The sequence below is a fragment of the Onychostruthus taczanowskii genome, unplaced genomic scaffold (genome assembly GCF_017590055.1).
Source record: "Onychostruthus taczanowskii isolate IOZ18803 unplaced genomic scaffold, ASM1759005v1 scaffold19, whole genome shotgun sequence".
Lineage (NCBI taxonomy): Eukaryota > Metazoa > Chordata > Aves > Passeriformes > Passeridae > Onychostruthus > Onychostruthus taczanowskii.
This window is the reverse complement of record NW_024499128.1, coordinates 159794-185383: the sequence shown is the minus strand read 5'-3', so window position 1 is coordinate 185383 and position 25590 is coordinate 159794. Positions and strand designations below refer to the sequence as shown.

The window sequence follows — 25590 nt, the reverse complement described above, 5'->3', positions numbered from 1 at the left end:
CAGCAGCCGGGCCGGGCCGGGCCGGGCCGGGCCGGGCCTCGCGCGGTGAGGCGGCCGCCAGGCCGCGGCGTTTCCTGCAGGCCCCGCCCGCCCCTACTCACCGTCCCGGGCCGTGCCCATGAGCTGGTCCAGCAGGGCCCGCATCTGTGCCTGGGCCGACATGGCGGGGCCGGTCCGGAGGCGGCGGCTCCGACCGAGACCGGGACAGGGGCCTGGGGCGGCGGCGGCTCAGCGGCCTCAGCAGCAGCGACGCGCGGCGAGCGCTGAGCGGAAGCGGCCCCGCCTTGCGCCGCGCTGCATGACGGGAAGGGTAGTCCGCCAGGGGGCGGGGTCCGAGGGGCAGGGCTGGAGGGGGCGACCTTGATGGGCGTGGTTGGTCTGAGTGACGTAACGGTGATGTCAGAGGGGCGTGGTTGGTTAGAGAGGGTGGTGACGTTTGTGGGCGTGGCTGACCGGAGGGGCGCGGTCAGAGCGAAGGTGCGGTGATGTCATCGGGGCGTGGCTGGGCCCAGGGGCGGGCGGGGGCACCGGACCCCAGCCCCGCCGTGCCCGGTGCCCCGTGCCCGGGGCTCGCCGGGGTGGGCACAGCAGCCAGGGCGCCGCGGCGCTCCGGGGACAGGCTGGTGCCCGGAGCAGGCCCGGGCTGCGCTGGCTGCCGTGCCCACCGTGGGGGATGTGGGGCAAGGAAAGCGCCTGCCGGGGTGGGGGGTGATAGGACACGTGGCCGGGGCCGGCGGAAGCACCAGGAGGCAGGGTGGGCGCACGGACAAGGGGACGAACCCGCCTGGCCACGGGTACAGCCCGGAGAGGAGCGAGGACACGGCGGGGCGGCGCTGGGCGCTCCGCGGCTGCTCCCCCAGCTGCCGGGGGGAGGATGATGTGCTTTTGCGGGGGCTTGGGCTGCTGCGGAGCTTTGCCACGTGCTGCTTTCCCTGCCTGGCTTTGTGAGCTCCAGCTCGCACCACTCCCTTGAGTTTCACCTCTTGTCTCTTCACCTTGAGCTCCCGGCCCCGCTGCTCTCTGGATGCTCCCCGTGCCGGAGAAATCCCACCCGCTCTCTGTACTGCCACAGGGCTCCACAGGCAGCAGAGCCACGCCTGCTTTCCCCCCAGCTTTGAAGCTCCGTTGGCTTTCAGGGAAAGGCGGCGTGAGCCAGCCCCGGGCAGGGCTGTGCCGCCGCCCCGCTCCGCTGCAGCATCCCTGCTGAGCAGAATCAGATGGGGTCTGCGAGCTCTCTGCTCGTCTGCGGGGGTCTCTGCAGGCAGGAGACCCCTTCCCTGTGGGACAGCAGCTCCTCATGCCCGGCCCTGGCAGAGTTTGGAGCAGGGATGGCCACCCTGGGCACTCGAATGGGTGCAAAGCCACATGCCAGTGGCGTTGCCTCTCCCTGCCGCTCTCTTGGAGTGGTCCTGCTGAGCCCTGGGTGCTCCTTATCCTTCCGATTCCTTCCCACAGGCGACGGAGACCTCATGACTCCCAGCTCTGTGAGCCAGCAGCCAAGTCATGTGCTCCCCACACCTTGTCCCACACCTCCTCACCAGCATGCCCAGACCCTTCCCAGCTGGCCAAAGGGTCCGTGCAGCCCTTTTCTCCAGCCAGACTGACCCCGAGGCTGTGGGAGCTCTCCCCATCTCCCGCACTGCCTGGGGCAGAGGTGGCTGAGGCAGCAGAGGAAGCCGCCTTTCCCCGGATCGGCGTGGCTGCCCGGTAGCAATGCCAAGCTGTGCCAATGCCGAGCCGGGCCGGGCGGGTGGGTGGCAATGGGTGACACTAGGGAGCAGCCCGAAGGGTGCCCGTGGCTAATCAGCTCCCGTCCGCCGTGTTTGCCCAGCAGTGCCCGGTGCCTGCTGCTCCAGCCCCGCTTCGCCGCTGGGAGTGTTTGGAGAGAGCAGAGGGAGCTTTGCGGAGCCGGTGCCCAGCCCTGCCCCGCAGGGAGCCCCAGGGCTGCCGGCCCGGGCAGCGGGTGGGTGACAGCCCTGCCCAGGCTGGGACACTCCCATCGCCAGTGCTGCACCCTGCCAGGAGCTGGGGACCCCCTCTCAGCACTGCGGATGCCTCAGAACACGGTGCTCAGGGCCGGGAAGGCTCCGAGGGAGAGACCAGGAGCTGCGGTCACCCCAAAACCAGGAGAACAGGGCAGCTCTGGATCAGGGCTGTGGTTGTCCCCAAGCCCAGTGGCTAGTGTCCCACTCCCTGAGTGTCCCCAATATCTGTGACAGGATCTGGTGCTGTGTCAGACTCCTGCCATCCCTTCAGCTGTCAGGGGCAGGCTGCCCTGTGTCCTCTGGCCATCCTGTGTCTCCAGCCACCCAGCATCCCCAGCCTTCTGTGTCCCCTGGCTCTGTTCTGTGCTGCCCCAGATGACCCTGCTGGCATGTCCTGCTGCCAGGGCAGACATGGCACCTCTGGCACACCCTGTCTGGGACCTGAGCTGCTTGCCATTGTCCCTGTCCTCACAGGGGAGCCACGGGCCATAGCGTGGGGTAAAAATGCTGTCACCCAGCTCTGTCCCTGCCGTGGGGCTGACCCAGACACTCTCCACATGGCTTCTCCACACTTGCATACACAGGTTCCAAAACCTCTGTCAGGTCAGGGAGCCCAGCATCCATCTCGAAGAGGAGTGGTCTGAACCTGCACAAGGGTGCTGCAGCACCTGGGGGTACCCACGGAAAGGCTTTGCCCACTGCAGGGGCAGCCCCTGTTTGCAGAGGCATGGCTCGATACGCAGTATGTTCTTCAGAAGATCCCTACTCCAGGAGTCAAAATAGCATGAAATTTAATTTTACGCCTATTTGACAAAGCTTGATTTCACCTCCAATCAGCGGGGAGATAAGAGCCCTCGGCACAAGTGTGCGGGCAGTTTGGCAGCTGGGGCTGCCGATTTAATAGGTGAATTTACAGGGACAACACTTGAAAATCCCCTGGCGAGTGAACCATTAAGGTGAGCCCTGCCTTCCGTCCCCGCGTCCCTCCCCGCGCCGCTCTCCCGTTGCTGGGCGCTAAAGCAAACCCCAGCTCTGTTTACCGAGTCTACTATTACAATACGGCTACCAAATATTTGCCAGCCGTCAGCTCGCTGCTCCGCTATAAATACTTCAGGCCCAGGTGGAGGGACGGGCAGGGGGAGCGGCGCGGGAGCCTATGCATGGCCGGGCAGCGCCAAGGTGAGTGCGGAGCCGCGGGCCGGGCGATGCCCTCCTGTCCGGGGGGTTTGTCCGGCTGAGGGTGGCGGCAGGGCAGGCTGTGGTGGCCCCGCTCCCCCCTCCCCGCAGCCCGGAGGCGAGGCTGAGCCCCCCGCAGCCCACCCCGGGGGGTACGGCGGTGGGGACGGCACAAAGAAGGACACGCAGAGATGGCAAGGATGATCTTAGGCTGGGTGCAGCTCCCGCCACCACGCTTGGTGTGGCAGGGGCAGGTCTGGTTCCCCAGGATGTGGTCCTGCCCTGAGACCCTCTCAGCATGGCCGGGGTGTCCTGCAGCGAGGCAGGGCTGGGGACCCTTCAGCACAGGTAGCACAAGCTACAAAGGGGCCACATCCAGCTCAGCAAAATGCAGCTGAGATCAGAGCCCACCAGGGCAGGGCAGGGCAGGGAGGCAGTGGGTTCACTGTCACCCAAGGGGCCATTGTGTGGGCAGGGCATGGGGCTCTGTGGCCCTGAGTAAGAACTGCAGGGTGGGTGCTGAGCCCCCATTCACCTCCCTGCACAGCCCTGGGGTGAAGGGGAGCGTCCCTTTGCCCCACAGCTCTGGAGCACATCCCCACTGCCCCGCACCCCATGGGACATCCATGTCCCACAGATCACTGCAAACATCCTTGCTGCCCCACATCCCAAGACTTAGGGACATTCCCATTGTCCCACACCCCGTGGCTTGATGGGGACATCTATGTTGCTTAATGTCCCAGGGTTGAGTTAGAATGTCCTGTCCCCACTGTCCCATGTCCTGTTGCTTGTAGGGGAATGGCATCTCTGCTACTCCATGTCCCACAAGTCAGGGTTATGCTTCCACTGCCCCATATCCCATGTTTTGGTGGGGACACCCCTGCTGCCTGCTGTCCCAGGGCTGAGTGGGGATGTCCCAGGGGGAATACCCCCACTGCCCTCTTCCCCACAGCTTGGTGGGTACATCCCACACCCCGTGTTTTGTGGGGGACATCCCTGCTGCCCTGTGGCCCCACCTTGGCCATGGTGTGGCACAACACGGTCCCTTGCCCTCTCAGGGCTGCTGGGCGGTGGGTCAGGGCTGGTGGCAGGGTGTGTCACCCTGACCCGCTGTCCCTGCCCGCAGGGTGACTCCTGGGGGTGCCTCTGAGCGCTGGCATGGCTGCGGGTGTCATCCAGCCCCTGGCCGAGCTGCGGCTGCCCTCGCCCTTCCCGCACGGCCTCCTGCTGCCCACACACCCCGAGCCCGACTTCCCCGACCTCTCCGAGGAGGAGGAGGAAGAAGAAGAAGAGGAGGAAGAAGAGGAGGACGTGGAAGCAGTGGAGGAGAGCGTGAGGCCAGAGCTGGCCAGTGTCTCCAGCACTGCCGAGACCACCCTGCGTCTCCTCAAGTTTTCGGAGCTCATCAGCTGCGACATCCAGCGCTACTTCGGGCGGCGGGGCCGGGAGGAGGCCGCCGGCAGCCGCCCCGTGCCCGCGGACTGCGGCTCGCCCCGGAGCGCTGAGGCTGTGCCCGAGGCCGCGGCCCCGCGGGGCAGCCCGGGGGCCACGCACAGGCTGGGGCCGCTGGCCGAGCTCTTCGAGTACGGCGTGCACCGGTGCCTGCCCGCACGGGGCGCCGGCGGCAAGACGCAGCGGCTGGAGAGGAAGTACGGCCACATCACCCCCATGCACCGCAGGAAGCTGCCGCCCTCCTTCTGGAAAGAGCCAGGCCCGGGCCCCGCCAGCCTCCTGCACGCTGGCACCCCTGACTTCAGCGACCTCCTGGCCAACTGGACAGCGGAGCCAGGGCCGGAGCTGCCGGGCGTCGGGCGGGAGCTGCTGGGCCGCCCGGGGCTGGAGGCAGAGCCCTTCGCTGGGCTGTGACCCCACTGTGGCCCCGGGGGCCCCGGTCCCGCCACGTGCCACCCAGTTAATGATAAACCTGGTGGCCCCAGTGCCAGCACCGGGGCACTCGGAGCTGCCGGGTCGAAGCCGGTGACGGGACGAGTGAATAAATGACTCCCGCCAGGCAGCAGCGTGTGCGGTGTCCTTTGCCACCCGCCACCGCGCTGTCCCTGCTGCCAGAGACAAAGGGCCACGGCTTGGCATGACCCCGGGGGGCTGCTGGCAGCAGCGGGCAGAGCAGGGAGGCGCGGTGCCGGCAGGAGCCAGCAGCCCGTGTTTACTCTGGGCCCAAGGCGGTGGATCCCATCCCCTTATCTCGGCCGCGCCGGGGCAAAGGGCGACACGGGGCCTCATAAAGCAGCCGGCTGTCAGCACGCAGGGGGACCCAGCACTGCCCGGGGGACCCACTGTGCCCCACAGCTCCCCTGCCCCAGGGCAGCGCCAGGGATCTGGACCCACACAGGAGAGCAGGGCTGGCTCTTCTCCACAGCTGGACCTGGCTGTTACCAGGGCCCAGCTGAGGCATCCTCTGCTTTGTGTTGGTGTTGAAAGGGAAAAGAACCCGGGAAGGGGCAGCCAGCCCCTGCCTTGAGCCCAGGACACAGCTGGCCCCCAACCCCCAGCCTGTGCCCTCCCAGCAGCAGGAGTGGGGACAGGGCTTGGTTCAGCCCCAAGGGAAGAAGGGAAGCAAGAGACATGCAGCACCACAATAAAAGTACAAACAGTCTTTATTTCAGCACAGATCCTGCAGCCAAAAGCCTCTCCAGGCACCAGGTGAGGAAGGGGCAGTCCCAGGGCAGGGGGCAGGGCAATGCCAAGGAGAGGAGCAAGGATGGGGGAAGACAGGAAAAGTGAGGTGCTAGGACTGGCTTTGCTCCCATCTCCAGCCAAATCCAGGACTGCTGGTGGGGTTTGGGGTGCCTGGAAGGGCCCAGGCTGCTGGAAAGGGCCAGAACACGCCCCAGGAGTGACTCTGGATCCTGGTGTGGGATCAGCAGTGCTAGGAGGACTGCAGGAGTGGCAGAGGGGCACAGGCTGCAGGACCAACATCTCCCCCGTGTAGGCAGCTCTCCCCTCCCCAGCCCTGCCCCAAATCCCAGGGGTGTCTCCCCACACAAGGTTTGGGGTCAGGGTGGCTGAGGGAGCCAAGAAAGAACCAGAGGCAGCAGCTGCAGAACCAGGGGAGCCCTTTTATTGCACAGCCAAGCAGGGCACATCCCCCTCCTCAGTCCCAAGGAGCAGGGAGGCAACCCCAGAGCTCAGCCCAACCCAGCAAGCAGGACCACAGGGCACCAAGGAATGGGGGCCTGGGGGCAGGAAGGAGCCCCATCGTGTCCCCTCTGCCCCTCTCACAGGCCCTGCAGCTGAAGCTAGGGCAGGGCTAAGTCCCAGACAGCCCAGATTGGGTGGATGAGGCAACAGAGGCCACGTGCGGTGTCAGAGAACTGTGCCCAGCTCAGTAGGGCAGTCCTGCTCCCCATGGAACACTCCAGCCTTCACCCAGCCTTCAGAGAGAGCCTATTCCAGGAGCTAACAGAACCAAGGGTGAATTTTGATCCCTCAGGGAAGCAGAGGAAGGGGTGACAAGAGGAGGCAGTAGATGTGGGAAGGCAGCAGCAGGCAGGAGGGCCAGGGCAGCATGGCCATGGCAGTGCTCCAGGCACTGTGACACCCGCAGGGACTGGCCCAGTCCTCTCCACCTCCTGCAAAAGGGGGGCCCCAGCTCCCAGGGCCGGGGCACATCTCTGCTGGGCCGCACTGCCTCACGTCTGTGCCAGCGAGAGCTCCTCCAGGCCCTCCTTCCCCAGCCGGTACCTGGCGAGGTCCTTGCGGGTCACCATTCCCACCACCTGCCGGAACAGGGACAGGGTCCAGCCCGATGTGGGCACACAGAGCCTGGGGACAGCGTGTCCCTGTCCCCTGCAGGAACAGGGGTTCCCCAGGCTGCTTGGACACAGCGAGCAGGGACTCACCTCGTTGCGATTGTCCACGACCACCAAGTGCCGCAGGCCCAGGGCTCGGAAGAGCTTGAACACCCGTGGCAGGGACGCCTCCTGCAAGGCAGAACGGGGCTGGGGGGGCTGCAGCACCCCCAGCCAGCCCCCACGGCCCACCCTGATCCCCGGGGAGCTGTGCAGAGGGGTCCCTGGCCGTTACCTGGGGCACGGTGTAGGGCGAGGGGTTCATGAACTCGCTGAGGTCAATCATGCACTCGCGCTCGTCCTGGGAGACGTGAATGGACTGGATGGGGGGGAAGCGGGGGTAGGCGTCCCGAAAATCCTTCAGCTTCAGCCGCCGCTGCACCAGGCTCAGGTTGGCCCTTTCCACAAAAACCTGGGGAGGAAAGACATGGCTGGGGACTATCACAGGCACCAAGACAATGCACAGGGCCAGGGAGGGAAAAGGGCAGAAGGGTGGGACAGGTGGACCATCCGCAGAAGCACAGCCTGTTTCCCACTCACTCAGGGTTTGGGAGCCCAGTGGGGGGCAGGATGGTGCTGGGGTAACCCCACCACCGAACGGCAGCACCCACCATCCCCCTGGGTGAGCTGAGGGACAGGCAGCAAAGGGCTTGAGACAGGACTGGGACAGCAGAAACAACCCAGTCTCCAGGCAGCATCACCCACCTTGTGCTTCAGCAGGACGATGAGCTGGGAACGCAGGATCAGACCCCGCAGCCCGGCAACCTGCAACAGGCACCGTGTGTGAGGGTCCCACTCTGCAGCCAGCCCTCGGGGTCCACCCCAGCTGCATCCCCTCCCCAGGGGCACCCAGCCCACCTGTGTGGTGTCAGGGTTGCTCTCCACCACGGGGAAGCCGTTGTGGTTGGAGGAGGTGTCACTGAGGATGTCCACGACCGTGCCCACGCGCTCGATCCTCCGCAGGCAGGTGACAGGAGTGCTCATCACCTCCCTGCAGGGAAAGCTCTGGGTGAAACACAGCCCCATGGCAGCACTCACTGAATCCTGCAATCACACACTGGTTTGCTGGGAAGGGACTTATAAGCTCATGTAATTCCAAACCCTTTCCATGGGCAGGGACACCTTCCACTAGACCAGATGGCTCCAAGCCCTGTCCAACCTGGCCTTGGACAGCAGTTCAAGGGATGGGGCAGCCACAGCTTCTCTGGGCACCCTGTGCCAGGGCCTCAGCACCCTCACACCCTAAATATCCCCCCAACACACATGACTCCTCAGTGCTGATGTCCCCAAAAGCTGTCAGAGAGAGGAAGGAACACACTACAGATCACATCCCTGCTGGGGAAGAAGCTGAGCTGTGGTACCAGGGGACAGCAGGCTCCTGCAACCAAAAGGTCACCACCTCCACTCCCAGCTCAGGCCGACATTGGGGTCCAAAGGCTGCTGCCACAGCAATGCTCAGCCCACCTACCTGGCTGTGAGGGAGTGGGATGTCACTGGGGCCTCCCAGTGCAGGAAGGGGACACTTTGCAGCTGGATGTGCATGTCGTACAGTCCCTGCAACAAGAGCCAAGCCATCAGGAGAGGCCTGGTGAGGTGCCAAGGGGCACAGCCAGGCAGCAGCTCATCCCTTAGAGTGAGCACATGCCTGTCCTGGCCCCCCATGACCCCCCAGCCCTGGGGAGCACACCAGCCCTCACCTCCACAAAGTAGTCTCCCACAATCTTTGCTGTCATCAGCACCAGCATGATGGGGAAGCCATAGGTGACGTTGCCTGTTGCCTCCATCATGATGACAGTGAGACTCAGGGTCATCCGCACGATCCCACCTGCCAGAGGCACCCAGGGGGTTTAGAAGGGCAAGGAAACACAGAGTGAGGGCATCACAGAACACCTGAGGGCCCTGAATCTCTCAGTGATCCAGGACTGCCCACCCAGGGGTGCCCTGTGCTTGGCAGGGTGATGAGGAAGCAGACAGGCTGGGCTTCAGCTGGGAAGGAAGCTGTCAGGGAAGCAGGGAGTGCTTTATCCCATGACATCTTTACCCCAACCAACACTGTGCCATGGGGAACTCACCCAGCTGTGCAGCAGCTCCCATCAGGGCATACTTCCCAGGATCAGCCCAGATCTGAGCATGGGAAAGAAAAGGAGCCAAATCACCTACTGGCTCCAGGGCATTCAGAATAGTCAGCAGAGTCCTGGCCCCCAAACCCCCCTCCAAAGTGGGAAGAGCTGCCTGAGGCTGCCTGAACAACCCAGCTGCTGGCAGGGCTCCACTGGGACATTGGGAGGCCAAGACCCAGCTCAGGAAGACATCAAGCAAGGAGTCAGCCAACTTCAGAGCTTTCAGCCAGCTCCAGGCACGCTGCCTGAACATGCCACCAGCCCAGCAGTGAGGGAGGAGAGCTGGGTGCCACGGCTTCCCAGGCAGGACTCACCGAGCCCTTGGTCAGGTAGGACAGGGAGATGCCAAAGAGCCTCCCCCAGGCTGCCCCGATCAGCAGGGAGGGGATGAAGACCCCTGCAGACACTGTGAGGCCATAGGTCCAGCAGGCCAGGAAGAAATACATCAATGTGAACATGCCCAGTGTCATGGGGTTGTAGGAACCTGGGGTGGGGACAGAACAGAGTCAGTACTGGTCCCACAGCCCAGGGGACATTTGATCAGGCAGCAGCAGCCCCACAATTCACTCCCAGCAGCGAGAGCCCCTCTTCTTGGGCTGCACCTCCTGCCCTGGCAGCACAGGTACAGCCTTTCAACCTGGCTCTTCAGGTTACTTCTGCCCCCTCCAGCACCTCCCACCCAGCCAGTGCCACCCCAAGCCCTCACATCCCATCCCTCCATCTTGTGACTCATCCCCTCCCAGCCCTGTGGTTCCCAGACTCCCATGATGAATTTCAAAGCCCCAAGGGAGGGACTGCCAGGGCTGAAGGACAAGATTGGGAGGACAGAGGTCCCACTGCCAGCTTTGGGATCAACTGAGCAGGGCATGTCCTGCAAAGTCCCTCCCATCTTGCAGCTCCCACGGCAGCTCCAGCCAGTGCCATGCTGTCCCACAGCACAGGCTGTGCCATCCCAGTGAGACCCTGCTGACCCCACAACCCAGCTAAGTGCTATTTTAGGATTGCTGAGCAGCCCAGTCTAGTTTAAACAAGTACTTTGCAACCCCTCCTTCAGACAGCAGCCTTGAGCCAGGGAGGACCCAGCACTGCAGGGAGCAGCCCCAAGACACAGGATGGTCATCTCTTGGCTGCAGGTGGCCAAGCTGCACCCTCTGGGCTGAGGATCTCTCTGTTCCCCACCCACGTGCAGCTGGGCACAGAACTCAGATTCCACAGCAGGCAGAGGAGACACTGGGGTTACACCAGGTCCAAGGAAAATGGAGCTAGAACCTGGGAACCAAACTGCGTTTCCCAAGCAAATCCAAACCCCAAGATCCACCTCCACAACCTGCCCAGAGGGTAAAGTCATTATGGGGCAAGTGGCCCTGCTAATTAAGAAAACATCCCAGCAACATTTCCAGAACAGACTTCAGACAGACAGCAAAGGTCAGACACACTCCCACACAACTCAGAAGCAACACAGCCTGCAGATGTGCACGACCAAAACCAGGTTCTTGGCCCCACAGCCCTGTGGCCGAGCTCCGAGGTGCCACCAGGCACAGCAGCCATCCCTCCTCCTGGCACCACTGTAGCAGTGTTTTGTGAAGCCCTCGTGGGCTGATCATCCTCTGCCTTGTCCCAGCAGGGGCCAAGGCACACATGGACCCTCTCTGCTGACGTTCAGTGCCTCACTGCTGGGTGCACTGACCTGGAGGGTCATGGAAGAGGTTGACAACGCTCTTCTCAGGTGTGTTGAAGAAGGCAGTGGCCATGGAGTTGTACTCTCCATCAGCACAGAAAAGCTGAAAAGGCAAGATAAGAAAGAGTTAGAAGTGCGAAGGCTGGGGGATGTGTGCCAGCGAGGAGGCAGCTCTGGGCAGGGAGGACACCTGCAGCATCCTTGGGTCTCCAGCTCTGCCTGCACTGGAGGGCATCAGCTGCGAGGTCCAGTGGCCCAAACCCAGCAGGGTCTTGTCTCCCTGCTGAGCCCCCCAGGCTCAGGGAGCCCCCCACCCTGAATGCTGCTCTGCAGCAGGTCCTACCTGCAGGGGATATGCTACAGAGCTCCCCTGGATGGGCTGGCAATCTCTTGAGCAGTAAATCATGACAAACCCCACAGTCGCTGTCACTGCTGCCACCAGCATGGCCTCAACCACCTGGAGGCAGGGCCGGTGGATGTACCTGTGAGCAGAGGAGTGAGAGTGGCACCCAGGGGTGTGGGCAGCACCAGCACAGCCTGGCTGGGCATGTCACATCAGGCACATGACAGTCTGGCTGCCTCTGCTCCCTGCCCAGACCCTGACAGGCTGTCCTGCTGCTTGAAAAGCTGGTGACAGGTATTGGCTGGGCCAGACTGGTCTCAGTTGGCTTTAGCAGCTCCCTCCCTTCTCTTAGTCCTCTCAGAGCACATGACAGTCAGGTCTGCAGTGTCTGCACCTCTCTGGGCCCTCCAGTCACTGGAGGGAAATATTTGGCAGAGTCAGAGCAGTGCTGGGATGCTGTGGGTCACAGCCACAAGCAGTGAGAGGCACGTGCCACCTTTCAGGAACTGCTGTTGCTCACATTAAATGAGAGACTACAGCCTTGCTTCACGTGGGAATGCCACTTTGGGGGAATGCAGAAGGCACCAGCCAAGCCACATCAATCCCCTTCATTATGTGTGGGCTCTTACCTGATCCGGAACATCGTCAGCCAGTAATTGAGGGCATTGAACAGGGCTCCGAGGATCCCACCTGCAAATGAGAGAGAGGAAAAGCTCAGCATGCAGGGCCCAGGCTGCCCACCACACAAGGAACCTCTGAAGATCATCCACAACTCATCCAGAGTGACCAGCAACCCTGGCACATGTGGATGCTGTCCCTGCAGCCAGGCAGGAACTGTCACCAAGAGCAGCCTGGCACCAGCAGCAGGTGGCCAGGGGCCAATGTCACAGTGCTGGCACCAGGCAGGCAAAGGACAGGCCAAATCCATGGGGAGAAGGGCAGCTCACATGGCAGCAAGGGCTGCCCAGGGCTGCAACACACTGACCCTGCTCAACATGGTTAAGGGGCTTGACTTTGCTACTAGGGTTGGGCCAGGATCCAGCTCTCATCCCTGCATAAGCCCCACAAGCGTCCTCTGCTCCAGAATTTAATGGATTCCCCATTTTCCCCAGGAAACTGGACACCAAAGCTTTTTAGACCCAGACAGAGAACAGAGGAAATTATTCAGACTAATCAAATGGAAACAGCAGCATTCTCTTACCAACCACTCCCATAAAGATGAAGATGGGAATTTCCTGGATTGTGTATCCCATTTTCTGCAAGCAAGAAAGAAGTGGGTTTCACATCTCCTGGCCCATCTGCAGTCCCACAGTCAGTCACTCACTGCTGGGACAGCACAACTCTGTGCTGGCACGAGGCTTCCAGAGCTGCCCCAAAGTCTCCCTTGAACAGCCCAGAGCCCCCAGAAATTCCTTCTGCTGGGGCTGGTGGAGCTGAGATCTGGCCAGACCCCACAGCCTCCTAAGGCAGAGCCTGCCTCAGCCCTGGGCAAGGTCATAGACAAACTGATGTCCCCAAAGCTAAGGGCTGTGTCCAAACCCCTCCCCAGAGTCCTACATGGGGAATACCTGTGCCTACCTCGCTGTCAAATCTGCCAAAGTTGATAAGCCCAGGGCTGGAGAGATCCCAGGCATTGCCGTGGTAAACGCTCAGGACAGAGTTCAGCGTGAAGGTGGAGATCATGGAGGCAAAGAACTGGAAGGAGATGCAGCCCAGAGTCACTGCCAAGTGCCCCCAGCCCCATTTCCTCACCACATGCTCCGTGCACTACCCCAAACCACCCCCAAGGCCCTTGGGCAGGGTTTGGTGCCCGTGGTGTGGTGGGGACAGGGGGTCACATTCCCTGTGGTGGCACTCTGGGCAGCTTACACTGACCAGGGTCTGGCTTCTCCTTTTGCCTCTCTGCTGCCCTGGGGCACAGACCAAGGCAGCTCCCTTGGAAAGGAGCTGGCAGCAAGATGGAGCTCAGCCAAGCCCAAAGTCAGCCCCTGAGGAGCAGGGCACAGGAGGGGAGCTGGGATGCTGCTCCCTGGGATGGGGCCTTGCTGGAGCAGGGGTGTCAGGAGGCCTGGGGCTGCAGGGCACCCAGAAAAGGCAATGCCTCACACCAGGACCAGCAGCTCTCCACTGCTCTCCAGCACTTACGATTCTCCACGTCAGAAACTGGTTCCAGAAGGAAGCCCCTTCCTCCAAGCTGAACAGGACACCCCCTGCAAACACAAGACACAACATCTACACAAGGGCAAGTGGATCTGAGGCAGATGAGCCCCTTGCCCTTGGGAAGGGCCAACACCTGCATGGCCTGGCAGGAAAACTTGGAAGGCCCCTGCAGTGCCCTGTGCAGATCCCAAGAGATGCCTTCAAGCAGGTGGAAGCAACCTCCTGAGGAAATCCATGTCCAGGCACTGCTCAGTGCCAGAGAGCACCAGCTCAAAATGAATAAAACTGACTCAAGACAACATCATCACTGAAGTTCAAAATACTAGACTAGGAATTTCAACATCAAAAATACAAGCAATCTCACCCTAGAAATATCTAAAATAGAAGACGACTGAACAAAAAAAATCAAACCACAAAAAACACAACTTCAAAGCAAAATCAACACCTTACAAAATTTCCAGCACTTTTAAAGATGAATTAAGTTCAATGTGTTTTACGAATTACAAATTATAAACTTACTCCACTTTTGAACATACTAAGAGAAGACTATAACATCAAATCTCCAAGAATTTTGACATTTAAAACTCAAAATACCCTTTAGAAAAATCACAAACTCTTTAAAAAAAACCCCAAACATATTGTTGTACTCCAAAAAAACCCTTTTTCCTCACAGTGTTAAAAAAAAATACAAGTTTATAATCTCATATTTCAGTAAGACTCTTCTGTACAAAATCCTTTGTTAATAACAAATAAGAGACGCACCCACGGGGGCGCCGAACGCAGCCGAGACGCCGGCGGCAGCTCCGGCCGACACAAAATCCCTCTTCTCGGTGTCTCTGCGGAAGTACTCGAAGATCTGAAACGGGAGTGAAGGCACCCTTAGGGCTGGCCAGGGCTTGAGCTTAGGCAAGACACAGGGTATGACGTGGATGATGCCAGGCCACCACGGGAGCAGCCTGGGCTGGCACAGCCGGGCAGCACAACCCCTCGGACTCAACACCAACCTTGAAGTCTCGCTTTAAGGACGTGGATCTTCCCTGGGAGATGCCGGCAGCAATCACGGACCCGGAGTGGATCATGGGTCCTTCCTAGGGGCCAGAGAGCACAGGCAGATCAGGGAAGGAAGAAGATGGCTGAATGCTGCTCACCAGCTTGCAGTCCTGAAGTTGGATTTGGGAGTGTTTCCCTCAGGGAAATACGGACCCTGACATTTTCCTCCTCCTCATCCTCCAGGTGTCCAAGACCAGGCTGGACAGAACTCTGAGCGACCTGGTCTAGTGAAAGGTGTTTCTGCCCATGGCAGGGGTTTGGAATGAGATGATCTTTAGGATCTCTTCCAACCCAAACCATTCCATGGTTTTATGAAGTCCTTATCCTGGCATGTGCCTCCCTTGCCCACCTCCTGTTCCCACCAGCTGAGGAAACAAGTGTTTCACTTGCCTGCCTTCAACCTCAGCAGGTCAGAAAGGTCCCAATGGGGCACCCAACTCCCCCATCTACTGTTTGCAGGGACAGCCACTGATGCACAGGGGCTGCTGCTCTCTGCCCTCAGCCAAGCCACACACAGGCTGGCATGGTGGCACCACGTGCCCCAGGGGCTCCCCAAGTTTGGCAGTGCTGCAGCCACCTTGGCCAGCAGACACCAGGGAATAACACAGGGAAGTCACCACAGGGCCCCCAGCACAGGACCGGTGACAGGCTGTGACACAAGTGCCAGCAGCAGGGACCAACAGGTCAGCAGCACGTCAGAGAGCACTTTGTGCACATCACCTTCCCAACAGCCAGGCCGCCGACCACCGAGAGGATGACCCCGCAGACTTTGATCACCAGGGTCTGCAACACAGAGAAGGACACAGCATGTCACAGGTGAGAATCACGAGTTCCCTGGAGTCCTTGGCTCCTCCCATGCCTCGGGGTCCACTGGGTCTGTGTCCCCTGTGGCTGCCATGGCTGTGTGATTCTCATTCCCCCACTGTGGCAACAGGGTTGGTCAATTTTCTTCTTAGCCAGAGCAAAAGTCTACCCAAAGCTGCTCTTCCCAATGCCAGCTGCTGGTCCCAGGGCAGGAGATTTAACCTCTGGAAGCTATGGAGCTGGGAGCTCCTGCCAGCCCCTGCTGTGCCACAGTGTGGGCAGGGACCACTCCAGGACCACATAATGTGCCCAGGCCATCCCACCACCTCCTGCTTCCTACCTTGAGCCGGACAACATGTGGAATCTTCACGCCATTGAGGTAACATTTGATCTGGGGAATGCCACTGCCAGCTGCCACAGGCTGCAGGGAGCAGGGAGAGCTGTCACACACAGGACAGGGACACACCAGCCATCTCACCCCTGTCTCTCAACACAGGGCACACACAGCACACCCTCAGGGTGGCTCTGAGATGAGGCCAAAGCTTATCAACAGGCTCTGGAGATGGGCTTGAGGGAGACACCCACTTCCTAAGGGCAAATGTGCCAAGGAAAAGGAGCTGGATGGGTTCTTGGGGACACTTCCCCCATCCTGTCACAGCTACAGAAACGTCACACTTGGTGACCAGGGAAAACAAAGGCAAAGCCACAAGAAAGGCACTGTGGATTAGAGTGATCCATAGGGAATACCAGACTCTGGCTTGTCCTCCAGAGGCTGAAGCAGAGGCACCCAGCCAGACTGCTCAGTGCTGGTACTCAGGTACACCCAACACAGAGAGGCTGAGCTAGGGCCAAGGCTTGGGAGAGCTGCACCCCCACCCAAGGCTGGAGCACAGCCTCTGCCCCAGGCTGCCAGCACATCCCAGAGCCTGCCAGCCCCACAAAAAACCACAGAAACCCCACAGAAACCCCAGAGCACAGCTGGAGCCAATGCCAAGGAGCTGGTACTACCCAGAGCCAAACTGGCAGAAACATATTCACTGTTCACAAAATTTTGCATGTTTTCTGGAAACATGACCGTGCTTTGCCCATGTAAAGAACCCAGAACAGTTCCAAACTCTTACCTCTATGAAGGCAACGATCAGAGAGCCCACCATCACCACGCTGGCATTCAGGGTGGCCCAAAGTAACAGGGAGAAAGAGAGGCCCCCTTTGGCTGTGAACTTGTCAATGTCTGGGGCAGCAGCTCAAGGAAAGGCCAGTATTGCTTGGCTACCATCACTCCCACCACAGCATCTCACAGAATTACAGGGTGGTTTGGGTTGGATGCCACCTTAAAAACCATCTAGCTCCAGCCCCCTGCCGTGGGGGGGTTCACTAGACCAGGCTGCTCCAAGCCCCCTGTCACTTAGGGCATCCAAGGCAGCTGAAATGAGCCTCCTCTGTAACATCAGTGCCCAGGCACAGCTCAGCCATGCAGAGCAGCTGGGCAGCAGAGTCTGTGCCACCAAACTGGAGCGAGGAAGCGCTGCCCTCTTCCCCCACGACCCCTCCCTCACACTCCCAGGAGATGCCAGAGGTGCCAGCTGGCCAGCAGCCGGTGCTGTGTGAGGATACTGTCCTTCACCACGCGGTACTTGAGCCCAGCCAGGTTCTCCACCACGATGTCGATGAAGCAGGCCACGAGGCCGGTGAGGATGCCGATCATGGCGCAGATCACCCAGCGCTTGATCTCCACCGTGCGGAAAGCCTGAGGGGCAGACAGCACTCACTTCCTGCTGCCAGCCAGCCTGGCATCCAGGGCACCCCAACGCACCTGCCACCTTCCCCAGCACACTCCCAAGCCTGGGAAGCTCTGAGGAAAGCCAGGGAGCACCAATGCTGGCTGACCCAGTGAAGCCTGGACACAATTTACTGATTTTAAGCAGTGCTCTTGTACCTCTGTGGGATCCCTAAGGTGCTTTTCCAGCTTGCCTGCCTCCATTAGGCCCATCCTCTTGGGGTTCTTGCTATGGCACTGACTCCCAAAGCCCCCGGGGTAGATGTTTCACGTGACTCCAGAAGTCCCTCTGCTGCCCCATACCACCAGGCAATGCCACCGTGTGCACCCAGATTAGCTCCCATTCCAACCACCTCATGCTGGGTCCTTGATCCTGTGGTTTCACAGCTCGTCATAAGCTGGTCAGTGCCCATAAACCCATCCCAGCTCATCCAAGGCTTTAAGCACAACCTCCTATTGCACAGAAAAACCCCCAGCAGCTGGGCAGGGGGAACAGCTTCCCCTGTCCACCCCAGCTGAGATGATCTGTGGGCAACCCAGCAAGACTCACCGCATGGTTTATCCTCCTCTCCTCCTCCAGGAAAAGCTGGTTTTCACTGTTGTCATAGTCCAAGCTCTAGTTTGGGAAAGGGAGATGTTGTTATTGTCTACCACCAGGCGAAGAGACCCCCATGCTGGGGAGTACTGTCTTCAGCCCCTCACCCCGCTCTTGTTATCATTTTCCTTCCTCCATTCCACTCCTGCACTGAAACCCTCATGGGTCAGCTGAGAGCCCTGGTCCCTCATACCTCACCTGCTCCACCCCAGAGGGCAGACATGGGGCAGATGGGCACCTACCTCGTACTTGAGTGACAGCAGCTTCTCGTTGTGGGGGATCTCGTTGGGACGCTGCCGAGGGACCTCTGTCTCCTGTGGGATGTGATACACAGCTCAGGGTGGTCAGGTCGGAGTCCAGCCCTACCATCCACGTGTTGGTTTAACTCCTTTTGATGCTCAGGAGATGCACAGAGAACTGCAGGTGCAAGCTGCCTGGCAGGCAGGGATCTGGGATGGTTTTCCACCACTTGGAGGATGTGTGGGATTTAAGGCAGCTGGACCAGCTGTCAGGGGTGCACCCTCACCAAGCACCACTGCCACATTGACCTGGCACTGAACACAAGCAACTCCATGCCCCAGTGGAGGGCAACCTTTCACCTTGGCAGGAAATTCCTTAGGCTGAAAGCAAGGAGCTATTTCAAGCAATCCCCTGCTTTTGGGCAGAAACCAAATTCCGTTTCCCAAACGCCTTTGACCGTGCAAGTCAAAGTCGGAGCTGGGACCGGACTGTTCCCAGCTCCGAATTAGGGCATTTACTGAGGATGCCAGAGGGGCCCCTGGGGCACAGCAGCTGCCCATGCCATGGAGGTCACCCAGCCCAGGAAGAAGTGCTGGAGCTCTCGTGGAACAAGTGGAATGTGAAGGAGGGAACAGCAGCAGCTGTTAGTGGAAGAAGGGAAGGGGTCCTGGTAACAGTGGGTCTCTCTCTGTGCCACTCACCAGCTCATGGATGTCCTCGTTGAGGTCCACATTGCTCAGCTGCCCGATGCGCAGGAAGGATGAAGGAGTGAGCTGAGGACAGAAGGGGAAATGAGGTCAACTCCTGCATTTCAAATCTCTCAGGAGGATGGAGCAGGCGTGCAAGATGCTCATGCTCTGCCTCCCTCACTGAGCTCTGCCCGCCTGCCACTGCCAGAGCCCCCCAAAATGCAGCACCCTGCTCTCAGAGGACACACCGAGGAGGTGGCATCCAACACCCTGGAGGGAACCAGAGGCAGCAGCAGCCTGCCAGGATTTGGGTGAGCTGCTCCAACCTGTCAGCTGGCAGAGCCAGCTCATCTGGGGAGGTGCCAGCCAGCAGCAGCTCACCGGGGACTGGCCACCACCAGCCCCTGGCACGGTGTGGCAGCAAACCTGTGCTGAGCAGCACGTTCCACACTCCCCTGGGGCTGGGGAGGGACAGAGCCCCTGCACAATGTGCCACCTGCACAGCCACAAGCTCACCACGAAGTGCCCTCGGCTGCCAGGCCCAGCCAGCAGCAAGGGACAGCTGAGGGCACGTCTGGCTCTGCCATCTGCTCCACGGCAGCGGTCACCGGCCGGGAGAGCAGCACGTCACATCAGCATGTTTGTCACCCCCCGAGCAGCTGGGACCAGAGTGACAGCCAGGCTGGCTGCCAGCCAGGAGACACAGGAGGAAGTGGGTGCACTGCTCCTGCACAGCCTTGGGGACCCTGGTGTCTCTCTGAGCCAGCCCCAGTGTGATGCTGGGAAGCAGCATTTGCATCTCCCTCTGGGGAGCAGCTTCTCCTTTCACTGGTGATCACTCAGGGTTTTTACTGGCAGTGCAGTTGCATAGCATCGGAGTTTTTTGACTTTTTAGGGCACCTCTGTCTCCTGGATGAGGCAAGCAGGGGCTTGGGCTGCAGCTGAGCAGCACCACAGGGGGACCCAGCTGGAGCAGGCGGGCTGCTGCCACCCCTCCATCCCCACAGGGATGCACAAGGATCCGAGCACTGTCGCCAAGGACAGCCCAAATACCATTCCTCAGCATTAAGATCTTCCCCTCCAGAGCCTCACCCCTCCCCAGCTGCCAGGTTAAAGAACTGGAGGACAGAAGAGGGATGGTGAGAGCAACAGCAGGGCTCTGGCACGTTGCTCTGTCTCTGCTAGCAGGTCCCAGATCGAGCCCCTGGCTGCTTTAATCCCCACGATCCCATCTGGAACGTGCAGGCCAGAGCTGCTGGGAGCCCTGCATGCCACTGCAGAGGAAGAATATCCCTTTGTGTCTGCAGCCTGACCTATTTTCCCATTTTTCCCTCTGCTCCACATTCTCCTTCACTCCCTGACCTGCAGATGGGTTCTGTCCCAGCTTCTCAAACCTCCTCTGGTGCTCTTTAGCCCCCAGCAGCTCCAGCCCCCAGTGCTCCATGCTGCCATTTCCAGACCAGGTTTGGCAAAACCACCCTGGGCTTTGCTTCTGGTCCATGATGGCTCCACACTCCCAATGGAAAGGATCCAGGTGGAGCCTTTTCCCAGCAGTTAGAGTAGACCACAGTGGACTTCTAAGAGCTGGGTACACACAAAGCTGTCACCTCCCTGGACAGGAACTTAAGAGTCACGAGCTGGATACAGGAACTGCCTGCTCCAGTGCCTGCCAGTGCCCAGCTGCTCCGGTGGCAGGCTGAGGTCCCAGCCAGGCCCCCACCATCCTGGAGAGGGGGAAGGACACCTTCCTCACCCTGAAACCTGGAGGGACAAAGCTGACACCTTGCAAAGGAGCACACACCCACCTGGACTGAGGAAGCACAAGGATTTAAGGTTCCTGCTAGGTGCCACACATCTAGGGCAAGATCAGGGCAAGGAGATGGAAAATGTCGCTCATGCCATGCCCCTTGTGTAAGGCCTCAGGCAGGAGCAGCCCTTCAGGGAAAATTCTCCTTCTGTTAGCTATGGGGTCTACAGACACACCAAACGTGGCTGAACCAGTGACATTCCACCCTCTTCCCTCCTTCCCTGTGGAGAAAGCAGCCAGGGCACAGCAGCTCAACTCCCCATTGACTGAGCACCAGCAGGACACAAGCACAGATGGAGAGAAAGGAGCTGCAGTGGAGCCTGAAGCTGAACTTCCTTAGACAAGCTTTTCATATCCTCCCCTCGAGTCCTGGCACCTCTCTGGCATCTGCAAGCAGAGGCCTGGCTCCTGTCTCACCACCACAGGGATCACATGCCAGGAGGACAGGAAAGAGCTACTTCCAGCAGCACCCAAGAAGGATAAGAGAAAAAGGAGAGATTCGGGCAGCCTGGAGCCAAGAGAAAAGGTTATTTGTGCACAGCTCAAAGACTCACTGAGCAATGCCCTCCTTGGGATGTTTTCAAACTCAGCCAAGGCAGCTGCTGATCCTGGGTACGTGTGATGTTGGTGTGACTGTGCTGTGATTATCTCCACATAAAAACATGCACTGCTGCCAAAACCCAGAGGGCACAGATGGGTTAACAGCTCTCCTGCCCAGCAGAGGCTCTGGGACACGCTGAGCCTCACTCTGCCAGTGGCACATGAGCCCTCAGCCCACTGGGGTCATAAAGTTAATTTCATCCTGAGCTCTGTAAAGAGATGTCTGGAGCCTTAGTCTGAATCAAAGTAAGTTCTCATCAGTGTTAGTGGGAAGGAATGTTGGCTGCCCCTCCAAGGGACCTCACCAGGCTGCAGGGAAGCCCCCAAATGCAACAGAGGCAAATACAAAGCCCTGCATCTGGATGGAGGAGTCCCAGTGGTCAGAAAGTAGCTCAGCTGAAAAAGTCTTGCAGTGACCTGGTGGGTGAGTGAAGAGATGTCAGTGCAGACCCAGAGGGGAGGTGGCCAACCCCTCCTGGGTGGTGCCAGACCACTGCCAGAAGATCCGGGGAAGGGATCCCACAGCTCCACCTGGCACCTGCAATAGGACACCCAGGACTTGGCATCCAGTTTGGGCTTCCTGGGACAGAAAAGGCACAGAAAACAAGCTCAGCAAGAGAGTTAGGGGCTGGAGCACATGGCAAGATATACAAGGAGCAGCTGGTGCTTCTCAGGGAGTTCTTCACGCCATCTCCAGACACCCAACAAGGGGTTACAGACAGGACAAAGCCAGACTTCCCTTGAAGTTTTGTATCAATGGGAGAAAAAGCAGTGGATAAACTCTGATATCTGCTTAGATATCAGAGCCAAACGCTCACCCCGTGGCTGGTGACACACTGAACTTGGGACCAAATAGGGTGCAGAGTAGTTGCCCAAAGCTCTGTGGATTTGTCCCTCAGGGATCTGCTCTGAGCAGGGGCTGGACTGGAGCCCCTAGCTGCAGTCCCCTCAGGGACTCCTGAGGTCCCTTTGCCCTTTGTTATGCTGGCATCCACTCTGAGACCAGCAAGAGCAAATTGAGGATCAACCTCAACATGAAAAAAATCTAGCAGAAATCTCAACCACCACCTTCCAGTCATGCCCTGGGTGCATGATGTCCATGATCTAGCTCAGGCTGTGAGATCCCCATGATCCAGCCCAGGCTGTGTACACAGCAACCAAGCCATGTCCCCAAACACTGATGGAGAACCATCAGTAGGGAGTGTCTGGCTCTGCTCCACAGGGATGAGCCAGGCTCCTCCCTGAAGGACATGACCCAGCATGAGGAGAGCCCCCTAGACACTGTCCCTTGTCCCCATCCTGTGCTCAGTAACGAACTGGCAGCACGTGACTTTCTGTTATCGATGAGATAAAGCCCAGCACAGACCACAGAAGGAGCCCACAGAAGCTGTGGGAGGGAAGGAGGAGGATTTCCAGCTCCCAGGGCCCTCTTGGCTGCAGAACACTGCCCCTCGTACCAGCCTGTGTGAAAGACCCCAGGCTGTGTCACCAGGGTGTCACCAGGATGAGAACTCTGTCACTGGCTCCAGCAGCGAACGGGGGAGATGAGCTGCAGGGCTTTTGAAACCCCCCTCCTCCACACACAGCCACAGCTGAGCCAGGCTTCAAACCCACCCAGCATCATCCCCAAAACGCTTCACGGCAGGAGGGCTCCTCACCTCCAGGATCACAACAGGGGAGAAAGCACCAGGACTCTCCCCAAGGTGTCACCACTTGGCTTTTGCTTCCAGGCTCCTGCTGCCACTGCCAGGGCACAGCTGCTGCTTGACCCTCACCTCCACGAGCATGGGAAATGCTGGCATTGCCCTGGCCTTTCCCTTGGCACAGGAGCAGCACGAGGATGAAGCACTGCCACAGTCCCCGATGGCTTGAGCAACCTGCAGAAAACTTCCTGAAGTTCCCGTGCTGGGGGAGGCTCCTGCCACCACACCAGGGCAGTCACCTCCAGGCTCTCCAGGGCAGGGACAAGCAGCCTCTCTGCCAGTAACCTGGGGTGTGCAATCTGCAGCCCATCTGCCAGGAATCAGGGCTCACCCAGCAGTCATACTTCCCTTTTTCTGCCTCCTCCCACCAAGATTTCTTGATTGCAGCCTGGCCACTTTTGTGCACCTTGTTACTTGAGATTAAAGAAAATGAGACCAGCAACATCCAGAGATGCACAATGAACACACAGGGGCTAAGAAGGACAAGCTGCCCAGCAGCAGTCTGGGCTTCATGGTGGTGACCCCTTGTTGCAGGCACCCTTTGAAGCAGGAGCATTAAACCAATCCCAAGGTCAAGGCACTTCAGCACAAATATCTTTGATGGTAGCGAAGGAGAAACGTTCTTCCACAAAAAATGGTTCATGATGGAAATTGGCTGCTCTTACTAAAATTTTCCACCCACTTCCCAGCCTGAGAACCAACACACGTGGCTCAGGAAAGGGACAGCCCCCAGCAGGCATGATGCTCAGAGACAGAGGCTGCCTTCACTCCCTGATGTGCTGCAGGCACCACAAAGCCCTGGTGAGGGGATGAAGGCTCAGCTGGCCCCAAAACAGAGCAGACCTCAGGGACAGGCCTCCCACACCCCCAGGTGTGTTTATCCAGCCTCTCCTCACCCTCTGCCCACCAGAACTCCATCTCAGTCCCCCTCAGCTGTCAGCTGGGGAGCTGCAGACCCCTGTTTCCTCTGGTCACCTTAAGATCACTTTCATTTCCATTTAACAGGCACGTGACAAAGGGAACAAGTGATGCTAGGGGACATTTTTACTGTATTACCACAGCCCAGGTTTAAATCTCCCGAGCTAAGCAGCTCCAGCCTCTCTTCATCTCCTCCCCAAAGCTGTCCTGCTTCAATCCACATGACTGGAAGTCATCTGGGGCACAGGGAGAGGCAGCTGCCCAACACCAAAATACAGCCCCAGCCCTACAGAGACACCCAGCTGCCACTGGCAGGGGCACGTGTGCTCTGCAGCCCCAGCAAGGTACTCCCTCTGCTCCTTGCCAAGGAAAATGCCACATAAAACCATGTCACCAGCTGGGACCTGAGCTGCCTGCACTGTGCAGGGACACAGTGACAATAAATCACATTGCTAGGGCTGGGTGTCCACCTCCAACTGCCCCTGCTGCAGCAGGCCTCAGGCACTTCTTCCAAACCACCAGGAAAAGCCTTTCCTAATGACCCCCAGCCATGAGATCTGGTTAATCCCTTCTCTAACACCCTTCAAACCCCCAGAACTCCCTAGGTGCTGTAAATATACAGGGTCCTGCTGCACTGCCCAGGAGGATTACTTTTATTTTCACCCCAGACCAGCTGCCATGGCACAGCTGCCTCCTTCCAGCTGCCATTCCCTGCTCCCAGAGCACCACACAAGGCTCTTCCAGCCTAACGAGCCCTGCATTTCCCTCTAATTAGCCTGCTGTTCTGACTTGCCCAGGAGCAGGGCAGCACAGAATCGTGCTGGGCCAGACATCCCTGCTAACAGCTGCCAGAATCTGGCACTGCTCCTCCCTGTCTAAGCTCAGGTCTCCCAGAAAACTCTCCGCAGGAAATTCCAGATGCCACCTGGAAGCAATGCCTGTCCCACCTGGTGCTGGCACAAAAGTGCTCTGTGGTCCCATCCTGACCTCCCATGCACACCTCAGCCCAGCACAGCGCTCAGCTTCACTCGGGACAGGTGCTGAGTGCCTCACTTTTCCTCCCTGAGCTGCATGAGGGGGAGAGACCACCAGGCAGGCAGCCTGGAGGCACACTGGAGAGAAGTTCTCCTCACTTAATTAGCCAAATTAACTTGCCAGAAGGAACCAGCCTCCCTCTGTGACATGGCCCACCTTGGACCTGCTTTCTGCCAGGGGAGCTCCATCCATCCCACAGGACACCCTGCACCACTGCAGCGTTAGAGGCTCTCGTGTCTGAGCCCTGCCTGGTGATCAGCAGCATGTCAGGCAACAGGCTCTCACAGAAAGACATTTTTAGCAGAAATTCATTTAGCATTAATTAATTGTACATGTACAGATGCAGACAGAACGGGGGAATGGCTTCAAACTAAACAAAAGGAGACTAGATGAGATGTCAGTAGGACGTGAGGGTGGGCAGGCCCTGGCACAGGGTGCCCAGAGCAGCTGTGGCTGTTCTATCCCTGGAAGCGTTCAAAGCCAGGCTGGACAGGGCTCGGAGCAGCCTGGGCTGGTGGAGGTGTCCGTGCCCACGACAGGGTAGAACAGGATGAGCTTTAAGGCCTTTTCTACCGCAACCCAGCGGGCAGGAGCGGGGCCCTGCTCAGCGCAGTCCCGCTGCAGGGGCCGTCCCAGGGCGGAGGAGCAGAGCAGGGACGGAGCCGGCTGGGCACTGACTCAGCCCCAGCTCAGTTTTTCCCCCACGAGTGCCCCGGCCATGGCTGCCCCCGGCCCCGCGTCCCGGCAGGTTCTGCTTTCCCAGCCCGGAGCGACCCCGGCCGCCCCCGCCCAGCCCCGGGCAGCGAGCGCGGTTAAACACGACCGGGGACTGAGGGGAGGGGGCGCACACGCGGCCCCGGCCCGCGGCCCCGGCCCTCTCCGTGCTCCCTCCGGCGCGGAGCCCCCGCTCCCGGGGGCGGGACCCACCTGCCGGCCGCTGCCCGCCGCACCCGGGCCGGTACCGTTCAGCAGCGGGGTGGTTTCGCCCGCACGGCCGTCCTCGTCGTCGTCGCGGTCGCGGCCGGACCAGGACACCTTCTTGGCGACGTTGGCCATGCGGGGCGGCGGCGGCTGCTCCGCCGGGCCTGCCCCGCCGCTCGG

The 25590-nt window shown here is 59.6% G+C and overlaps 3 protein-coding genes across 7 annotated transcripts in view; 1 reads left to right on the top strand and 2 right to left on the bottom strand.

Annotated features, from left to right (window-relative positions):
- LUC7L (LUC7 like) overlaps positions 1-299 on the bottom strand; it is a 19127-nt gene extending 18828 nt beyond the window's left edge. For 2 of the 5 annotated variants that reach the window (XM_041401617.1, XM_041401613.1), the window contains exon 1: positions 102-186. Coding sequence is in view for 2 of the 5 variants with exons in the window: in XM_041401615.1 (XP_041257549.1) it covers positions 102-162 (61 nt within the window). In the remaining 3 variants the exon portion in view is untranslated. Of the gene's footprint in view, positions 1-101 lie in introns of all 5 variants that reach the window. The other 3 variants (XM_041401615.1, XM_041401612.1, XM_041401618.1) reach the window with 3 other exon arrangements.
- Positions 300-2805: 2506 nt separating this feature from the next.
- Positions 2806-5155, top strand: PERCC1 (proline and glutamate rich with coiled coil 1). Its single transcript, XM_041401797.1, has 3 exons — positions 2806-2941; positions 3066-3164; positions 4288-5155. The coding sequence occupies exon 3, from the start codon at positions 4320-4322 to the stop codon at positions 5025-5027; it is 708 nt and encodes a 235-aa protein (XP_041257731.1). The 5' UTR covers positions 2806-2941; positions 3066-3164; positions 4288-4319; the 3' UTR covers positions 5028-5155.
- A 609-nt stretch (positions 5156-5764) lies between these two features.
- On the bottom strand, positions 5765-25590 carry CLCN7 (chloride voltage-gated channel 7). Its single transcript, XM_041401832.1, has 25 exons — positions 25417-25590; positions 18439-18510; positions 17740-17811; positions 17453-17518; positions 16740-16872; positions 16247-16356; positions 15466-15546; positions 15042-15104; positions 14276-14359; positions 14034-14127; positions 13257-13321; positions 12690-12806; positions 12313-12367; positions 11741-11801; positions 11112-11250; positions 10778-10871; positions 9405-9574; positions 9043-9094; positions 8668-8795; positions 8439-8524; positions 7829-7961; positions 7676-7735; positions 7206-7382; positions 7022-7102; positions 5765-6898 (listed from the first exon to the last, which is right to left on the bottom strand). The coding sequence occupies exons 1-25, from the start codon at positions 25543-25545 to the stop codon at positions 6812-6814; spliced, it is 2409 nt and encodes an 802-aa protein (XP_041257766.1). The 5' UTR covers positions 25546-25590; the 3' UTR covers positions 5765-6811.